General features: G+C 42.6%; 1 protein-coding gene across 1 annotated transcript in view; it reads left to right on the top strand.

Annotated features, from left to right (window-relative positions):
• LOC145412164 (uncharacterized) overlaps positions 1–26,889 on the top strand; it is a 446,682-nt gene that overhangs the window by 272,178 nt on the left and 147,615 nt on the right. The window contains exon 16 of the mRNA XM_080282099.1: positions 1,632–1,745. Coding sequence (XP_080138225.1) covers positions 1,632–1,745 — 114 coding nt within the window. The remainder of the gene's footprint in view (positions 1–1,631; positions 1,746–26,889) is intronic.

The following is a 26,889-nucleotide window of genomic DNA, read 5'->3' as shown; positions in this document are numbered from 1 at the left end:
GAACTCTCTTTAGAATACCTCCCCTTCATTATCATTATAAAAATGTGCTCTAAACCTGACTGAACACTGCTTAGCACATGCCATATTAAGACGCTGACCCAACATCAACGATGTAGAGAGCCTGTAAGATGGTCCCATTGGGGAAGTTCCTTACCTGCAGTTAACGAGTCTGCTCAGCAAGACAGACTGGAATTAAGCAACAGCAGCAGCAAGTTCTTTCTTTAACATAACTCCTTTGGATACTGAGGTTTCTCTGTATTTTTGCAGTCTCCACTTATGAGGTTGAAAACATTACTTTTCACTCAGCTCATGAACCAGAAAGTGTATGTTTAAAGTAGGCAGATTACAGTATTTTTACTATCCATTATTTTAAAGGTACATGGTTGTCAGTTGAAGTAAATGAAAAGTTTGTTACCTAGATAAAATATTAAAGTTGTATTGACTTCTCTGAATGGTTTAGGTTTGAAAGTGTGATTCATTCATTGCTCTTGTTCATCAGAGGTATCCATACTGAAGGGGGATTACCCATCTTTGCAGCCATCAGCAGCATTTTTTGGATGTTGAGAGACTCATCTGAGGCCTTAAAAGGTTGAAGCTAGGATGGTTATGACTGCTAAGATTGTAATGGTAGAGAAATTTCTCCTAAGGTTTTTAATGATACGTTTGTCCTGTGAGCTTTCTGATACAGTACCTCCTTGTAGTACACAGTTCACAGCACACAGGGCACCAAGAACATCATGGAAGGTCAACCATTCCTGTTTAACCTTGAGTAAATTGCACCTACTCATTAAACACAGTTTGACAGTCAAAAGTGGGCCAGATCAGGCATATTTGCTGAGTAAACTGTACATAGCAGTATGACATGTCTCTTAAGATGGGCAACTTTTCCAAGACTTTTTCCGATAAAAAAACTCTTACCTCATGAACTTTACTAATCTAAATCTCAGTTTCAGATGGAAGATGGCAACCTTAAACTGTCATGAATTTTTGAAATTACAGATTTTAATATTACACTGTATTTCCCTTGTAAAATGAGCTTTCCCAGAGATTGTGTGCCAAACTGATTTTGTACATTCTTTAACCCTGTGCAGTTGTTGATGATGTGGAGTATAGCTCACGTGTGGGAGTCTCACCTCATGTAGCATTTCTAAATAGGGAGGAGTCGAGGGCTTTTCTATCTTAACAGCTCCTTTCCTCTCACTGACTCCCACAAACCTCTCTCTCTTTGCCACGGCATTGCAATCTTTCTCCTTCTGCTATCACTGTTCCAGTGGCTGCTGCTTTTCTGAACTGTTCTGCATCTCTCCTATTATGGCAAGGGGGGGGGGGTTACTACCTAGGTGTGTATTCTCACCCCCTTTTCTGTCCAGCTGTCTAATGCAAGGGCTAACTTGTATTCTCAGGTCTTTATGTATGCAGTGAGTCTTCATTTGTGTGCTCATTTTATCAAAATCTCATGGAAAGAACGTCTTTTTACAGGCCGCCAGCCCTTCGTTTTCTCCGTTTGCATTTTTAAAAATTCATTATGTATTTGATACGCTGTGATGAAGGGAAGTAATGAATCAGAGGAAAGAGAGAAATGGCAGATTATTACAGTATCATACTTTTTAGTAATTACTTTATTACCACAGGCTCTGGAACAGGAACTGGGTTCTTTACTGGTCTGGGCAGCAAACCAAGTGGGGACAGTGCTAATAAGAATGTATTTGGCTCCACTGTCTCATCAGAGAACAAAACTCAATCCAGTAAGTCTCTTGCATTACAGGTATGTAACAGTTAGTTTTATCATCATCATCGTCATCTTCATCTTCACACTACAGTAGTCATCGTCATTGTCAGCCATAATACAGTAATAGTAATAATAATAACATCCATCCATCGATCATCCAATCCTATGTTGCCCCATGAGGAGCATAAGAGCCCAGGGCTAGGCAAGTTGGTCCTGACATTTAAGATGAGAGTGAGCAGCCTTCCTCATCCCTGAGTGGCATTACGTGAGCAATGAACCCCAACCACCCCTTGGATATATAACAGTTCATTTTATCATCATCATCATCGTCATCTTTGTCGTCATCCTAGTCATCATCATGGTCAGTCACAATAATACAGTGCACCATCAGGCTCAAACTTACAGAAATGACAGTGATTAGGTGGATGTGCAGTGCATCCCTGAGTGTGAGGCCTGGGAGGGTTAGGTTTACAGTGGAAGAGTTGAGGGGTAGGGATTGGAGTGTATTGGTGTTGTGATGAGGAGAGGTAGACTGAGATGGTTTGGACATGTGGAGAGGATGAGGGATGATAACTGGGTGCAGAAAGTGAGAAGTGTTCATGTTAGGGGTAGGGTTGTGAGAGGTAGACCGAAAAAGACCTGGGATGATGTCATTGATTGTGACCTCAGGGATAAGGAACTAAATAGAGAAGCTGCCAGATATTGAGCAGCCTGGAGAGCTGCCATTAGGTAACCAAGGTGAACGCATGCAAGCATGTTGGAGCCGTCAAAAATGAATGAACAAACCCTCATATAACTAATTAATTGGTTCCAGACCGGTGACGTTAAAGCCAAACATTGTGCTGTTCAGAAATTTCCCAGGTGTTGTGACATCTTACGAACAAAGGTCGTTAAATAGAGAGCGTCATTTGGCTGTACAGTCATACACTATAGCATACAGGTCGCCGACAGAGACGGAGCTCTTCCTGGATTGTGGGGAAATAATCGCTGAATCAGCGATGAAAAGAAAACCAGCCTATTTGTGATTATGTTAATGAGTGTGTGAGTGGTGGTCCCATCAGACGGTAGTAAAAAAAAAATGAGGTTTCGGTCTTAAAATGAACAAGATACAGTGATAATAGAAAGTCTCCATATGGTTCATTCATGGCGGACAGGGACGGTGCATTATTTACAAGCGACGAGAGAGAGTATTAGGGCTTTTCTGAAGAGGATGTAGCAAATGGAAGTATTAAGTTGAACCAAACAAGAATAGCAGGTGTGGAAAAAACAGCAGAGAGGAATGTCCAGGAGATAAAAAAGGTATGGGCAGTAATTAAAGAATTACTGGAATGGACCATCAAGCAGGAAAACGAGATCAAAAGTCTGCGAAATAAACTGGAAAAAATTTGTACACAGTGATGAACAAGAAAGAGAAGTTACTGAATTAAAAGTGAGCAATGAATGAGCCTCAAATGAAATAAAACAGCTTACGAGGGAGAATAAGAGGTTGGAAGAAGAAAGAGACAGGATGAAAAACAAACTAGATGAGTATGAATCCAAATCAAGAATACAGGATGAGCTCATTAAAGAAATCAAGGAGCAACATAAGGGGTGGAAGAAAATTCAGCAAGAGGGAAATGTAAATTTGAAAGAGATTATAGAACAACAAAGCAAGGAAAAGGTGGAGAGGGAAGTGGTTAGGGTACTGAGAAGTAGAGAATCTTTAGTTAGGGATGTAGCAGATAAGAAAAAATGTGTAATAATTTCAGGAGTTATAGAAAAACGTATGACAATAAGATCAGAAAGAGAAAAAAGAAAAACGTATGACAATAAGATCAGAAAGAGAAAAAAGAAAAACGTATGACAATAAGATAAGAAAGAGAAAAAGAAGACCTGATTAAAGTTAAAGAAATATTAGTAGTCATGGAGGTAAACAACGAAGCTCAAGAAGAGATTGAGGAGGTGTTTAGGTTAGGAAAACACAAGGAAGGAGAGGCAAGGCCATTGAAGGTAAAGTTTAAGTCTCAGGCAACAGTAAGTGAAATTATCAGTAGAACATGGAAATTATCAGACAAGGAAGGATTAAAAAAAATATTTGGATAAGGAGAGATGCAAATGGGGGAGAAAGAGTTAATATAAAGGAGTTAGTAAAGGAAGCAAAGATAAAAAACGAACAGAGGATGGAGGAAGAGAAGACAGTGTTTTATTGGAGAGTCATCGATCAGAAATTAAGGAAGTGATACCGGCAGAGAGAAGGAGAAAAGAGGGTATAAAATACATGAAAAATAACTGGAAGGTAACATATATTAATGTCGATGGTTTAATATCGGCAAGGCTAGAAATCAACGATTTTTTGAGGGTACATGAACATGATGTTTTGTGCTTTGTAGAGACCAAATTAAGAGAAGATATTGATGTTCATATGGGAGATGGTAAATACAAACTGTGGAGAAGAGACAGAAAAGAAAAAACAGGAGGAGGAGTGATGATAGCAGTGAAGAACAACATAAATGTAGATACTGTGGAAATGGGAGAAGGCAGGGCTGAAGTGATAAATATGAAATTTGAAAATGGAGAGAATAGCAAAAGAGATACGGCAGTAGTGTATGTTCCCCCCAAGGCAAGAGCATGGAGTGATGATGAATACCAGGAAATGTTGTCAGACATGGCTAGTTATTACATAAAATGATTGAGAAAAGCAACAATATAATTTTGGTGGGTGACTTCAGTTGTAAAGAGGTGAACTGGGAGGAATGGGACTCAGGAGGCAGCAAAGATTCATGTGGCATTATATTATTAAATATAAAGTAGGACTCGCATAAGTTTGCGGCTGTGGTGTGGCCCGCACCTGTGTACAATGGTGCCACGTTTCCGCAACTTGCGATGTGAAACGGAAGCTATTTATGTACAAGGCATCACAAATTCAATAAATTCAGATGAATAAAACTTACACTTGTGTATTTTGATGGATGAATCAGCAGTAATCTTATTATGCATAAAATATTTATACAGTAACACAGAAACATGGCATACATATTGTACAGTGTTGCTAAAAGAAATTGTAGTCACTTTTAATGGTTTTTAGCGTAATTTTAGGGTGGGTAATAATATCACAGTTATGGATATAAGATAATGAGCCTGAAAAAAGAAGAAATATGCCAATATCCAGAGTAAAAGAAATAATTCATATAATTCTTGTGAGTGGCAACACTGACACACTCAGTCTGGCCTAAGGTAAAGTACGTACCCCTCCGTAGACCCAAGCATAGCTTGTACAGGTGTTGCTAGGGAAAAATGCTCACATTTACTGGCTTTTACTGTAATTTTAAGGGCGAGGAATAATCACATTTATAATCATAAGCTAATATGTAGGACAAAATAGTAGGCATATGCCGTATACAAAAAATGATAAATATCACTAAATATAACAAAACGAAATTAACAAATGAAAGCACAATTATAAATAATTTATAAAAGAATCAAAAGTACTCAGGGTGGCTCACATTTCCCGCCAGGAGAGAGAGAGAGAGAGAGAGAGAACGGTATAGAAAACGTGGCAACACTGTACACAGGTGCGGGCCACACCACAGCCGCAAACTTACGCGAGTCCTACTATAGCAATGAACAATGTGCTGACGCAATGGGTCAGAGAAGAGACACGGTTCTGAGGTGAGGAAACACCAGCAAGACTATACTTACTGTTTACCAAAGAACCCGATGTAATAGAATCCTTGAAATACAGTAATCACTCCAATATCCAACCTAATAGAGCCATAGGTAGGTCCGGATATTGGTTCTGTCCGGATATTGGGCCCCAGCTTATGGACTTGTACTTATGGACCCTAACTCAGAGAAACACCTATACAACTCCCTCTGGACATGCATAGCACCTATTTAAGACCCAAATCACACCAATAAGGCACATAAATGACTGAAATAAATGCAAAAGAAACATAAAATGAGGGTTTAGAAGTAGGTTCATACAATAATAAACATTCTGGTGACTGGCTCCTGGACTGGTACTTATGGACCCTAACCTAGCCTAACTCAGAAAAACACCTTCCTACTGCACATGCATACCTCCTAACACCCTATTCACACCAATAAAGGACATTAAAGAGTGAAATGAGGTAAGTATAGTATGGAAAAAAGTACAGTATGAAACATTCTTATGTCCGGATAGTGGGGATGTTCGGATATTGGGCGTCCGGATATTAGAGTGATTACTGTATCTGTGTCCTAATCAAAAAAGTGATCATGTGGTTAATTGAGTTCCAGATGATATCAGGGAACATGGAGCCAAGAGACGAGCTTTATAGGCAGGGAAGATACAACTTTGGGAAAGCAAACTTTACAGGATTGAGAAAATTTTTTGAAAATGCAACTTGGAGAAAATTCAGAGAAACAAGAGAGATACAGAGGAAGTGGGAACATACACAAGAATACGTGTAGAGGAAGAAAGATATTTTGAAAAAGGTATAATAGATAAATGTAAGGATGAACCCAAACTGTTTTATAGATTTGTCAGTGGCAAACTGAAACAAAAAGAAGGAATCACCAAACTGAAAGTAGAAGGAGAGGTCCATAAAAATGCAGCAATGCAAGCAGAAATAATGAACAAATGTTTCCAATCAGTTTTCACTAATGAAAAGGAATTTGTGGAAGGGGAGGGAGTGACTAGAAATGTAGTGATAAAAGATATAAAAGTGGAAGTACAGGAAGTGTATAAATTACTGGAAACTCAAGATGTAAGGAAAGCCCTAGGACCAGATGGAATCTCTAACTGAATACTGAAGGAATGCAGAAAACAACTGGCGGATAAGATTCACAGTATAATTGTGTGTTTTCTGGAAGAGGGGAAAGTGCCTCAAGAACGGAAGATGGCAAATGTGGTACCACTTTGTAAGGGAGGAAACAGGGAAGAAGCCCTGAATTATAGACCAGTGTCCCTAACCAACCTGGTCGCAAAATTGTGCGAGAGAATTCTGAAAGATAGATGGATAAAATATCTGGAAGAGATTAATATTTTGGCTGATAGTCAGTTTGGATTTAGAAGTGGAAGGTCATGTGTTTCCAACTTGTTGAGTTTTTACTCGAGTGATTGATGTGCTACAGGAGAGAGATGGTTGGGTGGATTGTGTGTATTTAGATTTGGAGAAGGCCTTCGCCAAGGTACCCCATAAGAGACTAATGTGGAATCTAGAGCATATAGGAGGACTGAAGGGGAACCTCCTGGAATGGATGAGAGATTTTTTGAGAGACAGACAAATGAGGACAGTAATAAAGGATAGGATGACTGGATGGAGGGAAGTAACAAATGGAGTCCCACAGGGCTCGGTGTTGGCGCCAGTAATGTTCCTGATTTATGTAAATGATATGGTAGATGGAGTGAACAGTTATGCAAGTCTGTTTTCTGATGATGCAAAGATCTTGAAGGTAGTGGTTGAGGAGGATTGTAAAATGCTGCAGGAGGATCTGGATAAGATACACGATTAGAGCTGGATGTGGGAAATTAAATTTAATGCAAAGAAATGTAAAATATTGGAAATGGGTAATTAAAAGTACCAAGAGGCCATCATTGAATTATTTGATGGGTAACGAACCAATCACAAAAGCGAGGGAAGAGAAAGATTTGGGAGTGCTGCTTCAGGACAGTTTGTCACCTGAAAAACACATTAACAAGGCAGTTAGAGAGACATATAAACTCTTGACCAATATAAGAGCAGCTTTTCATTATATGGATGAGGAGATGATGAAAAAATTGATAGTGGCCATGATTCGTCCCAGGTTAGAATGTGCAGCAGTAATGTGGTCCTCACACAAAAAGAACGATATAAACAAGATTGAGAGAATACAAAGAACAGCAGCCGAAATGGTCCCCAGTCTGATAGATCTGTCGTACAGAGAGAGGCTGGAAAAGCTGGATTTGCCTTCCTTAGAAGAAAGGGGAAAGAGAGGCAACATGATTGCAGTGTTCAGGACCATGGTGGGAGTAGATGAAATTGACAAAGAAGATCTGTTTTTATGGGAGAAGAGAGTAACAAGAGGACACGGAATGAAACTGAAGAAACCAAGCTGCTTGAAGGATATCAAGATATATAGTTTTCCTTATAGATGTATAGACCTGTGGAATAGCCTGGACAAAGAGATTGTCTAGTCTAAAAACTTAAACGAGTTTAAAGCTAAATTTGACTCACTGAGAGACAGTGACGGGACCCCACGACTGTAGCTCATTTCCTGTATATCACAATTAGGTAAATACAGCTAGGTCTAAATGGTATTTTTTCTCAATAAATGCTCTATTTATGGCTCCTCTCATGGTGTGGGTCACCCAGACTCTGATGCAGCATTCCGCAGGATGCAGAGGAACCATTGTGTGTGTGTGCGTGTGTGTGTAGGGACACCACGCTGGTTGGTGTTTTCCGCTCATCTATTCTTTTACCGAATGAAAATTCATTAAATGAACATCATGTTCAGCAAGCTCAAGGTGGTCGTTCAAACAGAAATTCATAAACCCGAGACGTCCCGTCAACGTATGGGTACGTTGCAACATTTTGCATTTGCAAGTCCCGTCGACGTACTGGTACGTTTTGCAATTGCAAGGTCCCTAATTTGCATAATTTTCAATTTTCGCACGTGATTTTTCGTACGTATACACGGGACACCTTCCTCTATTCCTCTACGAGATGCCAAGCAGGGACAATGCTTTACACCGCATAACCTCCCTCCCCCCCCCCACACCCCGCACGCCATTGTCTTGGCAATTCACCTGTTACTAGTGATCTGGCCAATAAAGACATTCAGGGCCAGAGTGATTCCCCAATCGATGACAATGTGGAGGACAAAGTTTACATAGCATTAGAGGAAGAAACAGTCAGAAATGATGATCAGGTAATGTGGCAAAAGAAGGTCAGGAATGGTGATGAGTTAGTGAGTGAAACAATGCCTATAATGCCTATATTACTGTTTGAAAACCAATATACTCTTGTACTACATATAAATTCGTACCAAATAAATAAATAAATACCGTTTAGGAGTGGTGTGGAATAGTTATCCTCCCATAGAACTCGTTTTCTTTGCAGCCAGCCTGATAGAAAACCCTGTAAGGTAAGGATACTCCTACCTGTATCGAGTATTTTAAACCTCAGGTGAGCGATTTCTTTATGAATTTTTTATGTTTCTCACCAAAAGCGGAGGTTTTAGCCAAAAAAAAATTTTTCCTAAAATGGTCGAGACTGGGGGGTGTTGGAGGTGCAAAAGTGGTCGGGACGTGACGGGTTAAAAGATGTTTCTGTATATCGAGGGTTTACTGTAATAGAGTGAACTCTCAGTTATCTGTATTAATTCAGCCACGCCCTAAGTTGAATGAAGTGAAATGCTGATTATTGCATAGTATCCCCCCATCAGCTCAACATTTGGCATGGAGCTGGATATTGTGCTATTATTAGTCTCAACCCTTTATCCTTAAAAGTGTCCCATGAGAAAAAGGTTAAAATCAAGCATAAAATACAATACAGTATTGCTACAGTACACTCACAAGCACTAATTTCTGCTCAGTGCTCCATTCCCACCCATGTATACAGAGGCAAGAGGGGAGGGGGGGAGGAAAAGAACTTGACCTGCCTCTACCCCAGCTCCCAACCCTTCCCTCTACCCCTACCAACCCCCAACTCCATCCATCATTCTTAACTGGCTGTGACATCTCAGACTGACCTCATACTTAAACTCTTTATTACATTACTGTTACACAAACATAAAACACTAGGGTATGTAAAAAGTATATACAGTAGTCCTTCATTTATCTGGATGCTCAGTATCTGGACATGTTCATTATTCGGATGCAGGGCCGTGGCTCTTATTAAACCATTATCCGAATTTACATATTTTTATCTATCTATTGCCAGACGCCTCAATCCCGTTTGGGGTGGCCACAAACAAATCGCCTCCAAGTCGTCCTGTCCCCCGCCATTTCACTGCCCTGCTCCCAACTCACACACCCCTCTCTCATATACCTCTCCACCCCATCCCTCCATCTCATCCTCGGCCTCCCCCTCCCTCTTCCCCCGTCCACCTCACTCACATACACTCTCTTCGTCAGTCTTTCACCCTCCATCCTCTCCACATGGCCAAACCACCTCAGTGTGTTCCTCATAACGCTTCCTATCACATCCACATCCACACCACAACGCTCCTTTATATCCTCATTCGTTAGCCTGTCTCTCCATGTGACTCCACAGGCTCCTCTTAAATAACTCATTTCCACTGCTCTCACTCTTGACTTGTGTCCTTCCAACAACGTCCAAGCTTCACTTCCTTACATTAGAGTTGGTATCACAATACTGTCATGTAGTAACTTTTTCACTTCCATGCTCACTTCCCTGTTTCTTATCACTGCTTTCAAAGAACCAGCAACCTTTCTTCCCTGCTGTACCCTTTCAAGCACTACACACTCCAAACCTCCATCCTTACTCATCACACTACCCAAGTACTTAAACGTACTCACATTTTCCAATTCCTCACCATCCAACTTCGCTGTACATTCACTGACTTCACCTCTCTCAAAGACCATCACTTTACTCTTCCCTACATTCACCTTTATATTCCGTTTCTTACACACTCTCCCAAACTCATCCACCAAGCCTTGCAGCTCCCCTTCGTCTTCACTCAACAACACAGTATCATCTGCAAACAACAGTACAGGGAGTTTCCAAACACTATCCTCTCTTACCAGGGCCACTCCAACATCCACTACACTACCTTTTACCTCTTTTATTACCCCATCCATGTACAGATTGAACAACCATGGAGACATGACACATCCCTGTTTCAACCCAACTTTCAAAGAGAAAAATTCACTTAGTTCACCATCCACACGCACTGCAGCCTTTGCACCATTGAACATACTCTTCACAGCATTCAACAACTTCCCATCTACTACACTTTCCACAATCCTTGTCTATCCACCCTGTCATATGCTTTCTCCAAATCCATGAAAGCTGCATACAACTTCTTTCCCTTCTCTAGAAACTTTTCCACTAAAGATCTAAGAATGAATATCTGATCTACACAACCTCTTCCCTTCCTAAAGTCTCCCTGTTCTTCTCCAATTAATTTCTTTGTTCTTTCTCTAACTCTGTCAATAAGTATCCTACCATACACTTTTCCTATTATACTAAGAAGACAAATGCCCCTATGATTACCACACACTTCTTTTTCCCCTTTTCCTTTGTACAAGGGAATAATTATACCTGACTTCCAATCCTCCGGGACTCTACCTTCCTCCCAGGCCAATCTGCACATCTTCCACATCCATTCTAATACTATCTCTCCCCCATGCTTCAGCATTTCACCACACACTCCATCAATTCCTGGAGCTTTCCCCAATTTAACTTTCTTCATTGCTTCCACAACTTCTATCCTACTGATTTCTTCCTGTCTTCTCACCTCCCTCCTTCTCCCAACCATTCCCCAGCCACTTATACTCGCATTACTTCCATCCTCTACGTTCAATAGTTCCTTAAAGTGTTTTCTCCATCTGCTCACTTTTTCTCCCTTCTCCACTAGTAATCTACCATTTTTATCTTTCACTCCCCTGATAACTTCACTTCCACCATGTCTTACTCTTTTCACCTCCTTCCAGAACATTTTCTTACAGTCCCTCCACTTTACACTCAAATTCCTTCCAAATTCCTCATCCACTCTCTTCTTACTCTCTCTTACTAATCTTTTCACCTCTCTCTTTCTTTCTACATATATCTCTCTCTTCCGCCTCTCAACTTCTTCCACGACCCTATTTCTCATCCATTCATTGTATGCTTTCTTCTTTTGTGCCACAGCCTGTTTCACCTCTTCAGTCTACCACGCTGTTCCTTGCACCCCCCTTCGTCTTCTCTTCCTTCCACACACCACATCACATGCTGCACATATTTCTTCTGTAAATATCCTACACACACCTTCCACGTCTCCCATCCGCTCCAATTCATATTTCCACAATCGTTCCTCCACTTCTCTCTTATACTTTGCCTTTTTCTCATCCTCTTGTAACCTTTCCACTCTCCTTGCAACTACTCCTTCCTCTCGTCTTTCCCTTCTTCTATTCCTCCATCTTACTTGAATTCTAATTCTGGCAACCACCAATTAGTGGTCGGAAAGTCCACTCCCCCAACCTCTATAAACTCTTGCATCCATTACACATCATCGCATCCTTTCATCCACACACACATAATCAATCATTGCCTTCCTTTCATTCAGTTCACCACCCACCCTTCTCATCACTCACCATGTATACCTGTGGATCATTTTATGCCTGAAGAGGGTATTGGCTATCACCAACCTCCTCCCAGCACAAATGTCCACTAACGCACTCCCATTCTCATGTATCTCAGCAGGCACACCCCACTCACCAACTATTCCATCCACCTTCACATTCCCAACTTTACCATTCATATCACCAATCAAAAACACTCTCTCATTCCTTCCAAACTTTTCCATGCACACTTCTACATTTGTCCAGAACTCTTCTCTCACTCTTCTAGCACGATCTTGCGTTGGCGCACACACACACACAATCGCCCACATTTGTATTCCAACTTTCAACTTTACCCACACAATCCTTGACCCAACTGATCCATATTGTCGTATGCTCCTCTTCCATCTTTTACTCACAACTATACATACTCTTTCCTTTGCCCTCTCATTCTCACCTACTCCTGCACATATACCCCATCCATACTCTCATTCTCTCACACTTTCTCCTCCCCATTTTGTTTCAGTCATTCCACATACATCCACTTTCGCACCCTCAAGCACCTGGACAATCTCTCTCTCTTTCACCTCATCATTCGCTCCCCTTACATTCCACGTTCCGATTACCATGTCCTTTGTCCGGTCCTTGGTCATCATCGTTTGGTCAGTCCTTGTCCGAGGCTTATTTTTTGTTTTTTTAGTTAGTTGTTTTCCGGGGAGGGGCACTAACCCTCCGCCAACCGTTTTAGTCGCCTTTTACGACAAGCAGGGATACTTGGGGAGTATTCTTGAAAAACCCCCCTACCCCCAGGGGGGTCACATCACATGCTGCACATATTTCTTCTGTAAATATCCTGCACACACCTTTCACGTCCCCCATCTGCTCCAATTCATATTTGCCCAATCATTCCCTGGGGGTAGGGGGGTTTCAAGAATACTCCCCCAGTATCCCTGCTTGTCGTACGAGGCGACTAAAAGGGTTGGTGGTGGGTTAGTGCCCCACCCTGTAAAAAGAACTAACTAAAAAAGCAAATAAAGCGCCTCGGACCCGGACGGACCATACGTTGACGACTAAGGAACGGACAAAGGACATTCTGAGGTTAGGAACGTGGAATGTGAGAGGAATGAATGATGAAGTGAAAGAGAGAGAGATTGTCCAGGTGCTTGAGGATGCAAAAGTGGATATATGTGGATTGACTGAAACTAAATGGAAAGGTGAAAGGATGAGAGAATGGGAATACGGTGTAGGTATATGTGCGGGAGTCAGTGAGAATGAGAGGGCAAGAGAGGGAGTATGTCTGATGATAAGCAAGAAGTGGAAGGAGAATATAAGAGAGTATGGAACAGTGGGTGCAAGGATTGTATGGGTGAGGATGAAAGTAGGTATACAAGCATGGGCGATTGTATGTGTGTATGCTCCAACAGAGGATCGAGTGGCAAGAGTGAAAGATGAGTTTTGGGCGAGAGTAGAAGCATGTATGGACAAGTTTGAGAGGAGCGAGAGAGTGCTGTTGATTGGAGACATGAATGGCAAAGTTGGGAATGTACGAGTGGATGGAGTGGTTGGTCAGTGGGGTGTGCCAACTGAAGTAGATGGGAATGGTAGTGCTTTGGTGGACATCTGTGCTGGTAAGGGGTTGGCAATAGCCAACACCTACTTTCGTCATAAGATGATCCACCGGTATACATGGAGAGTAATGTGGAGGATGGATGGTGAACTTGTTGAACGAAAGGCAATGATAGACTACACGTATGTGGATGAGCGAATGAGAAGACAAGTGTTGGATGCAAGAGTGTGGAGAGGGTGGGGGAATGGAGTCTCGGACCATCACTTAGTGATGGCCAAGGTAGAGCTGCAAAGAAAGTGGTTGAGGAGGCGAAGGGGAAGACAGGAGGAAACAGCTCCTGTGAGAAGAGTGGAGAAATTGCAAGATAGTGAGAAAAGGACAGAGTATAAGAGCATAGTGGAAGAAAGATTGGGAAGGTATGAGCTAGAGCAGATGGAAGGGGTGGAAGACGTATGTAAGATATTCACGGAAGAGATAAGCGCAGCGTGTGAGGCGGTTTGTGGAGTGAGGAGGAGATGCAAGGGTGTGCAAGGGACAGCATGGTGGAATGATAAGGTGAAACGAGCTGTGGAACAAAAGAAGAAGGCATATGGTGAATGGTTGGCGAGTAGAGGTAGGGGAGAAGATGAGAGAGAGAAGAGAGAGGTATATGTGAGCAGGAGAAGGGAGGTTAAGAGACTGGTGAAGGAGAGTAAGAAGAAAGTGGATGAAGAGTTTGGGAGGAATCTGAGTGTGAAATGGAGGGAGAGTAAGAAATTGTTTTGGAAGGAGATAAAGAAAGTAAGGCAGTGTGAAAGGGGAAATAGTAGGGGAGTGAAAGATAGGAATAATAGATTGTTGGTGGAGAAGAGAGAGAAAGTGAGGAGATGGAAGGAGCACTTTGAGGATTTGTTGAATGTAGAGAGGAGGACAGTGTGAGTATAAGTGGTTGGGGAATGGCTGGGAGAAGAAGAGATGAGAGGAGGGAGGAAGAGATCAGTAGGTCGGAAGTAGTGGAAGCGATGAAGAAGATTAAGCTGGGAAAGGCCCCAGGAATTGATGGAGTGTGTGGTGAAATGCTTAGGTATGGGGGTGAGATTGTTGTGGAGTGGATATGGAAGTTGTGTAGATTGGCTTGGGAAGAGGGAAGGGTTCCAGAGGATTGGAAATCAGGTATAATTGTTCCTCTGTACAAAGGAAAAGGGGAGAGAGAAGTATGTGGTAACCATAGGGGTATTTGCCTTCTTAGTGTGACTGGTAAAATATATGGTAGAATACTCATTGATAGGGTTAGGCATATGACAGAGGAGCTAGTTGGAGAAGAACAAGGGGGATTTAGGAAGGGAAAAGGGTGTAGTAGACCAGATATTTGTTCTAAGATGTTTAGGTGGAGAAGTATCTAGAGAAGGGAAGGAAAGTGTATGCTGCCTTCATGGACTTGGAGAAAGCTTATGACAGAATAGATAGGCAAGGTATGTGGAAGGTATTAAGAATATATGGAGTGGAGGGGAAATTGTTGAGTGCTGTGAAGAGTATGTATGAGGGAGCTAGGGCTACGGTGCGAGTGGATGGTGAGCTGAGTGAGTTCTTTGATCTCAATGTGGGACTGAAACAGGGGTGTGTAATGTCTCCATGGCTGTTTAATATATATATGGATGGGGTTGTAAAGGAGGTTCAAGGTAGGGCAGTGGATGTAGGGGTGGCCCTAATGAATGAGGGTGAGATTTGGAAGCTTCCGGTGTTGCTGTTTGCTGATGATACAGTATTGTTGAGTGAAGATGAATGGGAGTTGCAAGATTTGGTGAATGAATTTGGGACAGTGTGTAGGAGGAGGAAGCTGAAAGTTAATGTAAACAAAAGTAAAGTTATGGTGTTTGAGAGGAATGAAGTCACAGAGTGTGCAGTGAGGTTGGATGGTGAGGATATGGAGAATGTGAGTGCATTCAAGTACTTGGGTAGTGTGATGAGTAAGGATGGAACTTTGGGGGATGAAGTAAATGAAAGGGTACAGCAGGGAAGGAAGGTTGTTGGTACACTGAAAGCAGTGATGAGAAATAGGGAGGTGAGTATGGAAGTTAAGAAGTCACTGCATGATGGTATTGTGATCCCTACCCTGACGTATGGAAGCGAGGCGTGGACCTTGCAAGAAGGGAACAAGTCAAGAGTGAGAGCAGTGGAAATGAGTTACTTGAGAGGAGCATGTGGAGTGACGTGGAGGGACAGGTTGACGAATGAAGAAGTGAAGGAACGTTGTGGGGTAGATGTGGATGTGGTTGAAAAGATTAGGAGAAATACACTGAGGTGGTTTGGACATGTGGAGAGGATGGAGAATGAAAGACTGACTAAGAGGGTGTATGTAGGTGAGGTGGAGGGAGGGAGAGGGAGGGGTAGACCGAGGATGAGTTGGAGGGATGGAGTTCAGAGGTATATGAGGGAGGGGGGGGTGAGTTGGGGGGAGGGGAGTCAAATGGTGGGTGACAGTGACTTGGAGGCGTTTTGTCTGCGGCCACCCTTTGCGGGATTAGGGCGTCGGGCTATAGATAGATAGATAGATTCCTTCACTTCTCTCTTATACTCTGCCTTTTTCTCATCCTCTTGTAACCTTTCCACTCTCCTTGCAACTACTCCTTCCTCTCGTCTTTCTTTTCTTCTATTCCTCCATCTTACTTGAATCCTAGTTCTGGCCACCACCAAGTAGTGGTCAGAAAGTCCACTTCCCCAACCTCTATAAGCTCTTGCATCCATTACACATCTTCGCATCCTTTTATCCACACTCACATAATCAATCATTGCCTTCCTTTCATTCTGTTCACCACCCACCCTTCTTATCACTTGCCATGTATACCTGTGGATCATTTTATGCCTGAAGAGGGTATTGGCTATCACCAACCCCCTTCCAGCACAAATGTCCACTAACGTACTCCCATTCTCATCTATCTCAGCAGGCACACCCCACTATACAATTTGCCAGTGGACAGATATTGCCAGATTCGTATACAGGTAACTCACACGGAACACGATCTCACGGAACGCGCTCGCAATTATACACGGTAAGGGCTGGGATACATATAAGACAACGTAAGATTAAAGAACCATTATGAAAACTACAAATTAACGCAGGAGAGGCCTTTGAAAGATCAAATCCTCGAACGTCACCGCAGCGCACGGTTTGTTTTGATTACGTGACGATCTAGGCGGGAAATTATTCAGTGAGTGAGACATTCCCGAGTACAGTAGCACAGTATTTGTAAGTTAAATATTTAGAGTACTGTACTGTTCTGGTAAGTTTATGTGCAACTTAAAGTACTATTAAATAACGTTAAAGCAAAAAATAAAATCTTATAACCAGTTTACTTGATAGGCGTCAGAATATTGCCTTTTTTATTTGTTCGTTTTTACCACAGTACTGTACAGTATTTGTAAGTTATATATTTACTGTTCTCGTATGTACTGTACTTGTAAGCACTTAAATAAAGTTAAATCATTAAATAAAGCCTTGTAACCAGTTAACCTGAATTATATGATTACCCATGATTGGCGTCGGAATATTGCCTTTTTTGTTTGTTCGTTAAACTCTTACTGTACTGCTTTTCTGCAGTACTGTATTTGTAAGTACAGTATGTTCTGGTATGTACTTGTAAGCAATTAAAGCATTAAATAAAGCCTTGTAACCAGTTAACCTGATTTACATGATTACCCATGATTGGCGTCGGAATATTGCCTTTTTTGTTTGTTTGTTAAAGACTTATAATAAGAGAAAAATACATTTTTGTCTTGGTATCTTTACCTATTTGCTCAGGTTTGCTGTAATGGTTTGGATCATTTGATGCAATGCAACGTGTAGAAAACTGTGAAAACTTTCGGGAAGTGAACGAAAATCTGGGACATGAGACTGACCTTGACATCACCCTCTCATGTATCACCTGTCAGTTCACCATCTGCTATCTTGATGAGTGGATGTATGATTTTTTCGCTCGTGGCCAAGCCTAACCACACATAGTTACACCCATTATCTCGACCCAGACAGAATATACAATCTTTTTCCTCCCTTGCAAAACACAAACAACCACCCTGTTTACGAGACAGCAATATATATTGCGAAAATAACAAGGTAAAATGATAAAGATGAACGTAAAATGATAGAGAAAGATGAACATGTTATGACGGAAGAAGTACGTTTTCCCCGTCTGTAAACGTATTTATTTCTGCTTTGTATCTGTATTCGTAATAATTAGACTTAATGTTAGTTCTGAAACTGCATTACGATTCTATTTTTGGCCATTCTCGTGGTGTGGGAGCTGGAAGTTGTGACACAACTTCCTTATTGCTAATTGGACTGACCCTCCACTTTATTCTCCCGTGGCAGAGTCTACCCTTGGAGGACGTGCAGTTTTCTCATTTAGGACTGAAAATTCAACTCTTCGCTTCCTTTTCCAAGCATGGGCACAACGATAACGTAAAAAATAACTCGAAACTACCATAAACGTATATAAAAAAGGTGAAAATGTATTCATAACATTTTTTTTTTTTTTCCAGCCATTCCTAACAGATTATGTACTGAAATCATTTGATATCACAATACTGCATTTCAAAGTGAAATATGTACTGTTCTGGTAAGTTAAAGCACTGGTACCAGTTAACCTGATTTATATGATTAACTATGATCGGCGTCGGAATGTTTCCTTGTGTTTACATACAGTATTTGTGTGTTGAAGTTTTGCTGTGGAGTACTGTATTTGTGAGTTATAACATTAAATAAACCTTCTAACCACTTAAAGTGCTTTCTAGTGATTACCAGTGACAGATAACAGCAAAACAACACATTTGGGGGGTCTAGGGAGCAAAATACGGAGTAGTTTAAATATATGCGATTTCGCGCCCAACACGGCACGGTAGGAACGAAACCCACGTGTTCCGTGCGAGTTACCTGTATTACCTTCAGTGCCAGTACTATTCTCATCTCCAAAAGAATTGAAATTCTCGTTGTCTCACTTAACAGTGCCCTCAGCTGGACCTCTCATGTCAGATCACTTGCTAAAACAGCCTCAAAGAAACTGGAATTATTGTACAGAGTCCGTAACTTCTTCACTGATGAGCAGTTAGCTATAATTTGTAAGAGTCACGTGCGCTCTCAGCTTGAATATTGTTCACCCACTTGGAATGGATGTGGAGAGGTTGCACTAAAACGACTAGACAAAATTCAGAACAAATCTGTTCGAATTATTAATAACCCTGCTATTATAAATAAATTACCTCCCCTACAAGTAAGAAGGGATGTTGCCTCCTTTGCATTGGTTAACAGATATTTTTATGGCAAATGCTCAGACGAAGTTGCTTTCATTGTGCCACACCTTCATGCCTTCCCCCATGCTACATGAGCATCTGATAGTGCTCGTGACTGGAATATCACACAGCCATATTGCAGAACTTCTAGCTATCAGATTCTGTTATTCCCCGAACAACGTCTCTGTGGAACTCGCTTCCCCAGAGTTGTTTCCCCCCACGCTTCAACCTACAGCTGTTCAAGTCCAACTATTACTGATATTTTATGAATGGAGGATGCCTGTAATCCGGTGTATGGATTATTATTTTTTTTATTCATTTGTTTTTCCTTCCTCTGTTCTATTAAAAAAAAATAATGTAGTGTATGAATGATGTACAGTATAAAATAGCACAGAATACTAATTACAGTCAACGGAAGAAAGATTCGAGGAGATGAGGGCTGGAAAGGCATACAAGAGTTTGAAAGTAAACTTGGATAAAACAAGAAGTGATAATATCGTGGGCAGATGGTTGAGCTGATAAAGCAAAGGAGTACAGTATGATCATGTGCATTTTGCCACGGTGTTGTGGGAAATAAATCCTCAGTAGGCCATCCAGATTTGTGGGGGATATGTTGAAGATTCCCCTTAATTCAGAATTTTAGTGAATACTGGTCAGGTCCACCAAGAAGGTGTCCTGCAGTTGCAGCACAGTATGCTCGCAAAGTAGTAATGCTTGTTACCATGCCTGTTACCAGGTATACAGTATATCACAGTACAAAAAAATTATACCCTTTTGTTATACTGCATGGTTTTGATTACCTACTTATAGTTTACAGTGGAAATCCAAGAAAAAGTAACATTTATTGGCAAGACATCAGTACAGTACTTTTACTTTTCTTAAGGTAAATCAGCTGACCATCAAGTTTTGAAAGGTTTGTTTACCTTTAAACTGCTCATGTTAGTGTGTTCTGCTACACCACACACTACTGTACATTTGCTTGTGAATGCTCATTTATACCCTTAAACAGGGAAGCTATGCATGTAACATTACCAGTTTCCTTACCAGTCTCCCTCATCATTTAAGGATGTTTGAATGCTGAGCAAGTGCATATTTACTCTCAATGCCCAAGAAGGTTTACCATACCTTGCGGGGGTGGGGGAGGAGGATGAGATGTGAATGAAAGCCAAGTAAATTGTATTATTATCTGCAGAAAATGCTGCAAGCATTACGATTATTTTGTTATTCGTTTTAGTCGCTGAAAGCCGGCGACTAACTACATCTATATATTATCTATGGCCAGACACCACAATCCCATAAGGGGTGGCCATTTGTCTTTATATTGTTTTACGGGGAGGTGCACTAACCCTCCTCCAAATTACTTGTTGATATGTAGGGAACAGGTGTGATATGGTTGTACAGTAGTTATGCCTACCACCCAGCATTGTAAAGGGTTTCCTGGCTTACCATTAGGCTTGTCACTTAATATAAAGCCACCTGAAAAGGAAAGAAGAGTAATAAAAAGTGACAGGAAAGATGGGAGAAATAGGAAGAGAGGAGGGCAGACACAGAAAAAGAATGGTTAGGGTGAAGGAAGAAGTAGGCAGCACTACATAACACAAATGAGACAGGCAGGCAACACCCGTGTGTGTATTTGCATAAACGTTACGTGTTGCCTAATGGATGCAGGACAGCAGAGTGTGTATGGACCGACCACTTTTTTTATGCATTGTAACAAATATCCTGTTTATTTTACTTATGTATGTACAGTAATCACTCCAATATCCGACGTAATAGAGCCATTGGTAGGTCCGGTTATTGGTTTTGTCCGGATATTGGGCCCCAGCTTATGGACTTGTACTTATGGACCCTAACTCAGAGAAACACCTATACAACTCCCTCTGGACATGCATAGCACCTATTTAAGACCCAAATCACACCAATAAGGCACATAAATGACTGAAATAAATGCAAAAGAAACATAAAATGAGGGTTTAGAAGTATGTTCATACATTAATAAACATTCTGGTACTTATGGACCCTAACCTAGCCTAACTCAGAAAAACACATTCCTACTGCACATGCATGAGGTAAGTATAGTATGGAAAAAAGTACAGTATGAAACATTCTGGTAAGTATAGTATGGAAAAAAAGTACAATATGAAACATTCTGGTAAGTATAGTATGGAAAAAAGTACAGTATGAAGCATTCTGGCTACTTACAGCAAGTCCCTGGCCACCTCGATGAATAACCGCCTCCTCTCGGACTCTGACAGTAAGAACAATTTCCTGAAGCACTTGCAGTACACTCTTCCTGAAGTCTTGCACTGAACTTAGTCAATAACACACAGAAGTCCGTTCTCTTCACAGTGTTCACTTTAGTCCAAATAATGTTCCATTTCAATTTAGTGTTGCACATTAACTTTTCCCAATCTTTTCAAAATTTCCAAAGCCAAAACAAAGAAGTCTATTTACGTTAAATTTAATTTCCACTGAGTCTTTTCTCTCAACTTGAAAACCACGACACAACACACCGTTTTTTTCACTGCACAACACTCAAAATTCCCGTGTGGTCTAGTGGAGAAGTTCTTGCTGTTTATTCACTGTCAGAGTCCGAGAGTATCACTGGCAGGCGACCAAGGGGTGCATCGCTGGGTCATGGTGATGGCGTACCCACTGCAGAGGACTCTGAGGAAAGCTGCAAACTCACGTCGAGCGGTGACTCCATCGTGGCTGATGTGCTGGGCTGTGGCTCAGAGCATGAGGGCCTGTCTTGGGGAGGCAACGGAGTGGAGCCAGGGCTGGGCACAGCGGGGGTCACGGGCCTGAAAAAACTGTCAATCGTTGACTGACGCAAGGACCGACGATTCTGACGATTGATGAAGCGCTGCCTGAAAGCACGCACTTCCTCCACGAGTCCCAAGGGCCCCATCTCCCTGTCGCAGTCCGGGTGTTCCAGGTAGTCTAGGACGAACTCTAGATGTTCCCGGAGTGCGCTCAGCTTGGGGATGGCTGGAGTAGTGTCCTGCTGAGAGGAGTCCGCATCATCGTTGCCTTCGTTGTCGGAATCTTCAAGTTCGGTACTGACACCAGCAACCGAAGACGCGATCTCGATATCAGACAACGTCTGATACCCAGGATCGCCCTCGTCGTCGTCCAACCACTCACGAACATCGTCCACATCAACATCGTCGCCGTGTGTACGTAGCCGTGCATGGAAGTCATCCACGTCAAACCCTAGAAAATCGTACTCCACATCCGTTCCGAGAAGCAGACGAGACCAACCATTTTCAAGAGTTTTGACAGGGACTTCCTTCCATGCACTAGCCCAGTTGTACAGCGCAGACTTCATGTTGTAGCGGCGAAGGTTTTCCAAAGTCCGCTTGCCTCGTGTGTCACGTCCTTCCCTGCGCTCGTCCTCGTCCTCGAGAACAACCATCACTTCGTCCAGGAACTTCCGACGGTACAGGCGCTTTGTTGCCACGATCACTCCTTGGTCCATGGGTTGAATGAGAGCAGTCGTATTAGGTGGCAGAAACATGCACGTAATACGGCCATTCTCAGCAACCAAGTCCTTGTCGCACGGGTTGGCAGGTGCATTGTTGAGCAGAAGGAGAGCCTTTACCTGGTCGCGAGGGATTCCCAGTGTCTTCGTCTGGTAATGGATGACCTCCTTGACGAAGTGACGGTGAAACCAGTCTTTGAAAATCACAGCTGTGAACCATGCTTTCAAAGAATGGTACCAGACGACAGGAAGGACATCCATCACCCCACGAAGGCACCGAGGCTGCTTTGCACGGCCAACAACAACGGGCTTAAGCCGGTGCATGCCGTTAGCACTGGCACAACACAAAGCAGATATCCATTCCTTGGAAAGCTTGCGGCCAGGTACACACTTCTCCGTCTCCTCGGCTAGAGTGTTCGTTGGCAGCGAGCGATAGAATAGGCCAATTTCATCAACATTGTAGACTTGACCGAGAGTTAGGCCCTCCCTGTCGATCAAGCCTTTCACCTTGTGCCGAAACTCGTCAACTCCATCCTCGTTAGCGTCCAATGCTTCGCCATGTCGCAACTTGAACGCAAAGAGCCAACCCTCGGATGCCTTGAAGTCTAGGGCGTCGTGAAGCCTTGCGAACTTCTCAGCAGCAGCCTTCAGCTCCGTTCCACGTACCATCACACCAGCTGCATGTTGCTGTCGGTACCAAATCAACGTGGATCGGTCGATTTCTGCAAACTTGGGGGTAAACATAACCTTCCTTTCCACATTGCGTTTGCTTCGCTAAGAGAAGTCAGCCATGTACTGCATGAGTTTGTCTCGGGAACGTTTGATATCGAACAAAGTCGACCGGGCCAGGTTGTACTCGCGGAGAATGCGGGAAGAAGACCAACCCGCATCAACTTTCTCCAATATCTCCCTCTTCTTTTTCAGAGTCAACACCAATCACTTCCTTTTCTCAGGTGGCGGGGCCATCATCACACACACTAAGAGGAGGCCCGAGAGCAGCAGGAGGCCCTGCAGCAGGTACGGCACCACCACAAAAGCGAGCACGTGGGCAGCCATTGTGAAGAGCGTAGGTCCAGTTGCGGTGAGAGACAGGCGGGAAGTGGGGAGGATGCAGCGGCGCTCTATCGGACGTCGGAGGAATGACGTACCAAAACAATTCTCTCCCGTGGCGCGCGCGGCAAGTTCAAATTACGGACGGGAAAAAATCGTTTTATTTTTTAAATTTTTTTTTGGATTTTCGGACCATTTTGGGAATGTTGGATCCCAGGACGATAAGGTCCGGGTAGTGGGGATGTTCGGTTATTGGGCGTCCGGATATTATTTACTATTGTAAGTGGTAGGTTATCAACCAGCGGGAATGAAGTAAGGACCTGATGGAAAGAATGTTTTGAAAGTCTGATGAATGGGAATAGAGAGAGCAGAGCAGCTGTAAACACGATTGGTTTTAGGGGTGTACAGAGAAGGAATGAGGTGCCAGGAAACGTGACACTCGCACAGGTGAAGAACATTGTGAAGTGGCTGAAAAATGGGAAATCAGCAGGGGTTGATGAGGTGTATGCAGAGATGATTAAGTGTAGTGGAGAGAACAGAATGAAGTGCTTGTTGGAGATATGTAAGAAGGTATGGATGAGTGAAACTGTGCCAGTAGAGTGGAAAAAAACAGTGACACCCCTGGATAAAAATGAAGGTGAGTGAAGTGAGAGCAAGAATTATCGTGGCATAAGTTTATTGAGTGTGGTAGGGAAGGTATATGGAAGAATTTTTATAAAGTAAGAGAGAGCAGAAGTCCTAGTGAGTGACAAACAGGATGGCTTTAGGAGCGGTGAGAAATGTGTGGATCAAATGTTTGCGGTAAGACAGATGGTAGAGAAGACATTTGAGAAGGACTATAGGGTGTTTGTGGCATTTGTGGATCTGGAAAAAGCATACGACAAAGTAGACAGAGAAGGATTGTGGAAGGTTTTGCGCATGTACAGCGTGATGGTAAGCTGCTAGGTTCCGTCGAGTGTTTATGGTGGTTGTTAGACATGTGTAAGGGTAAATGGGCATCTAAGTGATTGGTCCATGATCAGTGTGGGTGCGCAACAAGGTTGTGTGATGTCTCCATGTTGCTCAATACAGTATCTATATGGATGAGGTGATGAGAGAAGTAACAACGCGAGTAATGGAGAGAGGGATGGCGTTGGTAATGAATGGTGATGGATGGATTATCTCAGATTTGTTGTATGCTGATGATGCAGTGCTACTTGCAAATACTGGACAAAAGCTTGGCAGACTAGTGCAGAGTTTTGCTAATGTCTGTGAGCATCGTGCCTTGAGAGTAAATGTTGAAAAGAGTAAACTGATGGTGACTCCCAGTGTGATGTTAAAGTAAATGGAGAGAGACTGGAATTGGTGAGAGAGTTCAGATACCTGTGTGCAGTGCTAGAAAAGAGAGAAATATGTACAAAAGAGGTGGAAAGTAGCGTGGTACTTGTAGGGAAAGTAGCTGGTGCTGTAAAGGCCTCGATAAAAAACAGAGACTTGAGTATTGCAGCTGCACAAGGCTTACATGGAGGAATGTTAGTGCCAACTTCAACATGCAGATGTGAGACTATGGTGTGGCATGAAAATGAAAAGTCAGGAATAAGAGCAGTAGAGATGAGACTGCTGAGGAATGTATGTGGAGAACTGAGAGTGGATAAGATACGGAATAATGTGATTCTTGAAAGATGTGGAGTGAGGAAGTCTGTGGACACCAGAATCAAACAAAGGGTACTGAGTTGGGTTGGTCATGTGGAGACAATGGATGACAACAGAGTGGTGAAAAAGATATATATGAGCGAATTTGAATGAGGAAGGATGCAAGGTAGGCCAAGAAGTTGGTCGAGGGATATGGTGAATGAGTGTGCAAGGAAGAGAGGCATGGAAGTTGGTGAGGCTAAGGGACTGACAAGAGACCAAGCTGGCTGGATGAATTTGGCACCCCCATTTTAACGTGACAACATTTGGATTGACTCTATCTGATTGGTACATGTGAAGCTACAGAATGTGGTGAAAGTTTTTTTGGCCTATCTGATGGAGCTAGGATTCCATGGGTTTCAGTGATGAGTGAATGGAATTGTGGCCCATTGAATTGGGCAGACTTAGGCTGTCTGGACGTTGCTGCTCCTCACCCTGCCCTGGGATGGGAATGGAGGTCTGGATGATGATGATGATGATGATGATGATAGTGATGATGATGATTTTTATTATTATTACTGTGCTCTACACTGAGTGACAAGCCAAAGGGTTTCCTGTACACCAGGAAACCATTTACTATGCTGGGTGGTAACCATATAACCAAATTTTGGTACCTTGTGATTTAGTGGGCAGCTAAGGTGTGTCAGTCAGATTGAGCCTGTGCAGGTTTATATCCAAGGGATGGTTGGAGTTTTTTGCTCTCGTAATGCCACTCAGGGATGATTCAGACTGGTCAATGTCATCTTAAATGTCAGGACCAACTTGCCTAGCCCCTGCCTCCTACGCTTCTCATGGGGCAACACAGGATTAGATCATCATCATCATCATCATCATCATCATCATCATCATCCAGACCCTCTTTCCCACCCAAGGGCAGGGTGAGGAGTAGCAATGTCCAGACAGCACAAACTTGCCCAATCCAAATAAGGCCACACTTCCATTCACTCATCACTCAAGCCCCCGGAATCCTGGCCCTACCAGATACGCCAAAAACATTCGCCACATTCTACAGCGTCACACAAACGTATCTGATTGAGTCAATCTAGACTCTGCCATTCTCACAAGGGGTGCCAAAATCCCTGATCGTGCACTTCTCCTCACAACATTCATCCAGCCAGCTTGATCTCTTGCCAGTTCCCTAGCCTCACCAACCTCCAAACCTCTCTTCCTCACACGCTGATCCACCATATCTCTCCACCTTTTCCTTGACCTACCTCACCTCCTTCCTCCTTCAAATTCTTTCAGATATACCTTTTTCACCACTCTGTTGTTATCCATTCTCTCCACATGACCATGCCATCTCAGTGTACTCTCTTCGATTCTTGTGTCCACCGTCTTCCTCACTCCACACCTTTCATGAATCACATTATTTTGTATCCTAGCCACCCTCTGTACTCCACATACATTCCTCAGCAGTCACATCTCCACTGCTCTTTCTTTTGACTTTTCGTTTTCATGCCACATCATAGTCTCATATCCATATGTTAAAGTTGGCACTAACACTCCCTCATGTAAGACTTGTGCAGCTGCAACACTCAAGCCTCTGTTTCTTATCAAGGCCTTCATTGCATCAGCTACTTTTCTTCCTTGTGTCACTCTACTTTCAACTTCTTTTGCACATTTTCCTCTCATTTCTATCACTGCACACAGGTATTTGAACTCTCCCACCAATTCCAGTCTCTCTCTACTCACTGTGACATCACACTGGGAGTCACCTTCTCTCTCAGTAACCAACACTATACTATTTTCGATATTCGCTCTCAAGGGACGATGCTCACAGACATCAGCAAAACTCTGCACTAGCCTACAAAGTTCTTGTCCAGTACTTGCAAACAGTACTGCATCATCAGCATACAACAAATTTGAGATATTCCATCCATCACCATTCATTACCAATGCCA

This window comes from Coenobita brevimanus, chromosome 92 (genome assembly GCF_032717465.1).
Source record: "Coenobita brevimanus isolate Jiangsu-jjx chromosome 92, ASM3271746v2, whole genome shotgun sequence".
In the NCBI taxonomy this organism is placed as follows: domain Eukaryota; kingdom Metazoa; phylum Arthropoda; class Malacostraca; order Decapoda; family Coenobitidae; genus Coenobita; species Coenobita brevimanus.
Note: the sequence above shows the minus strand (reverse complement) of the source record. Positions and strands in the feature narration are given on the sequence as shown.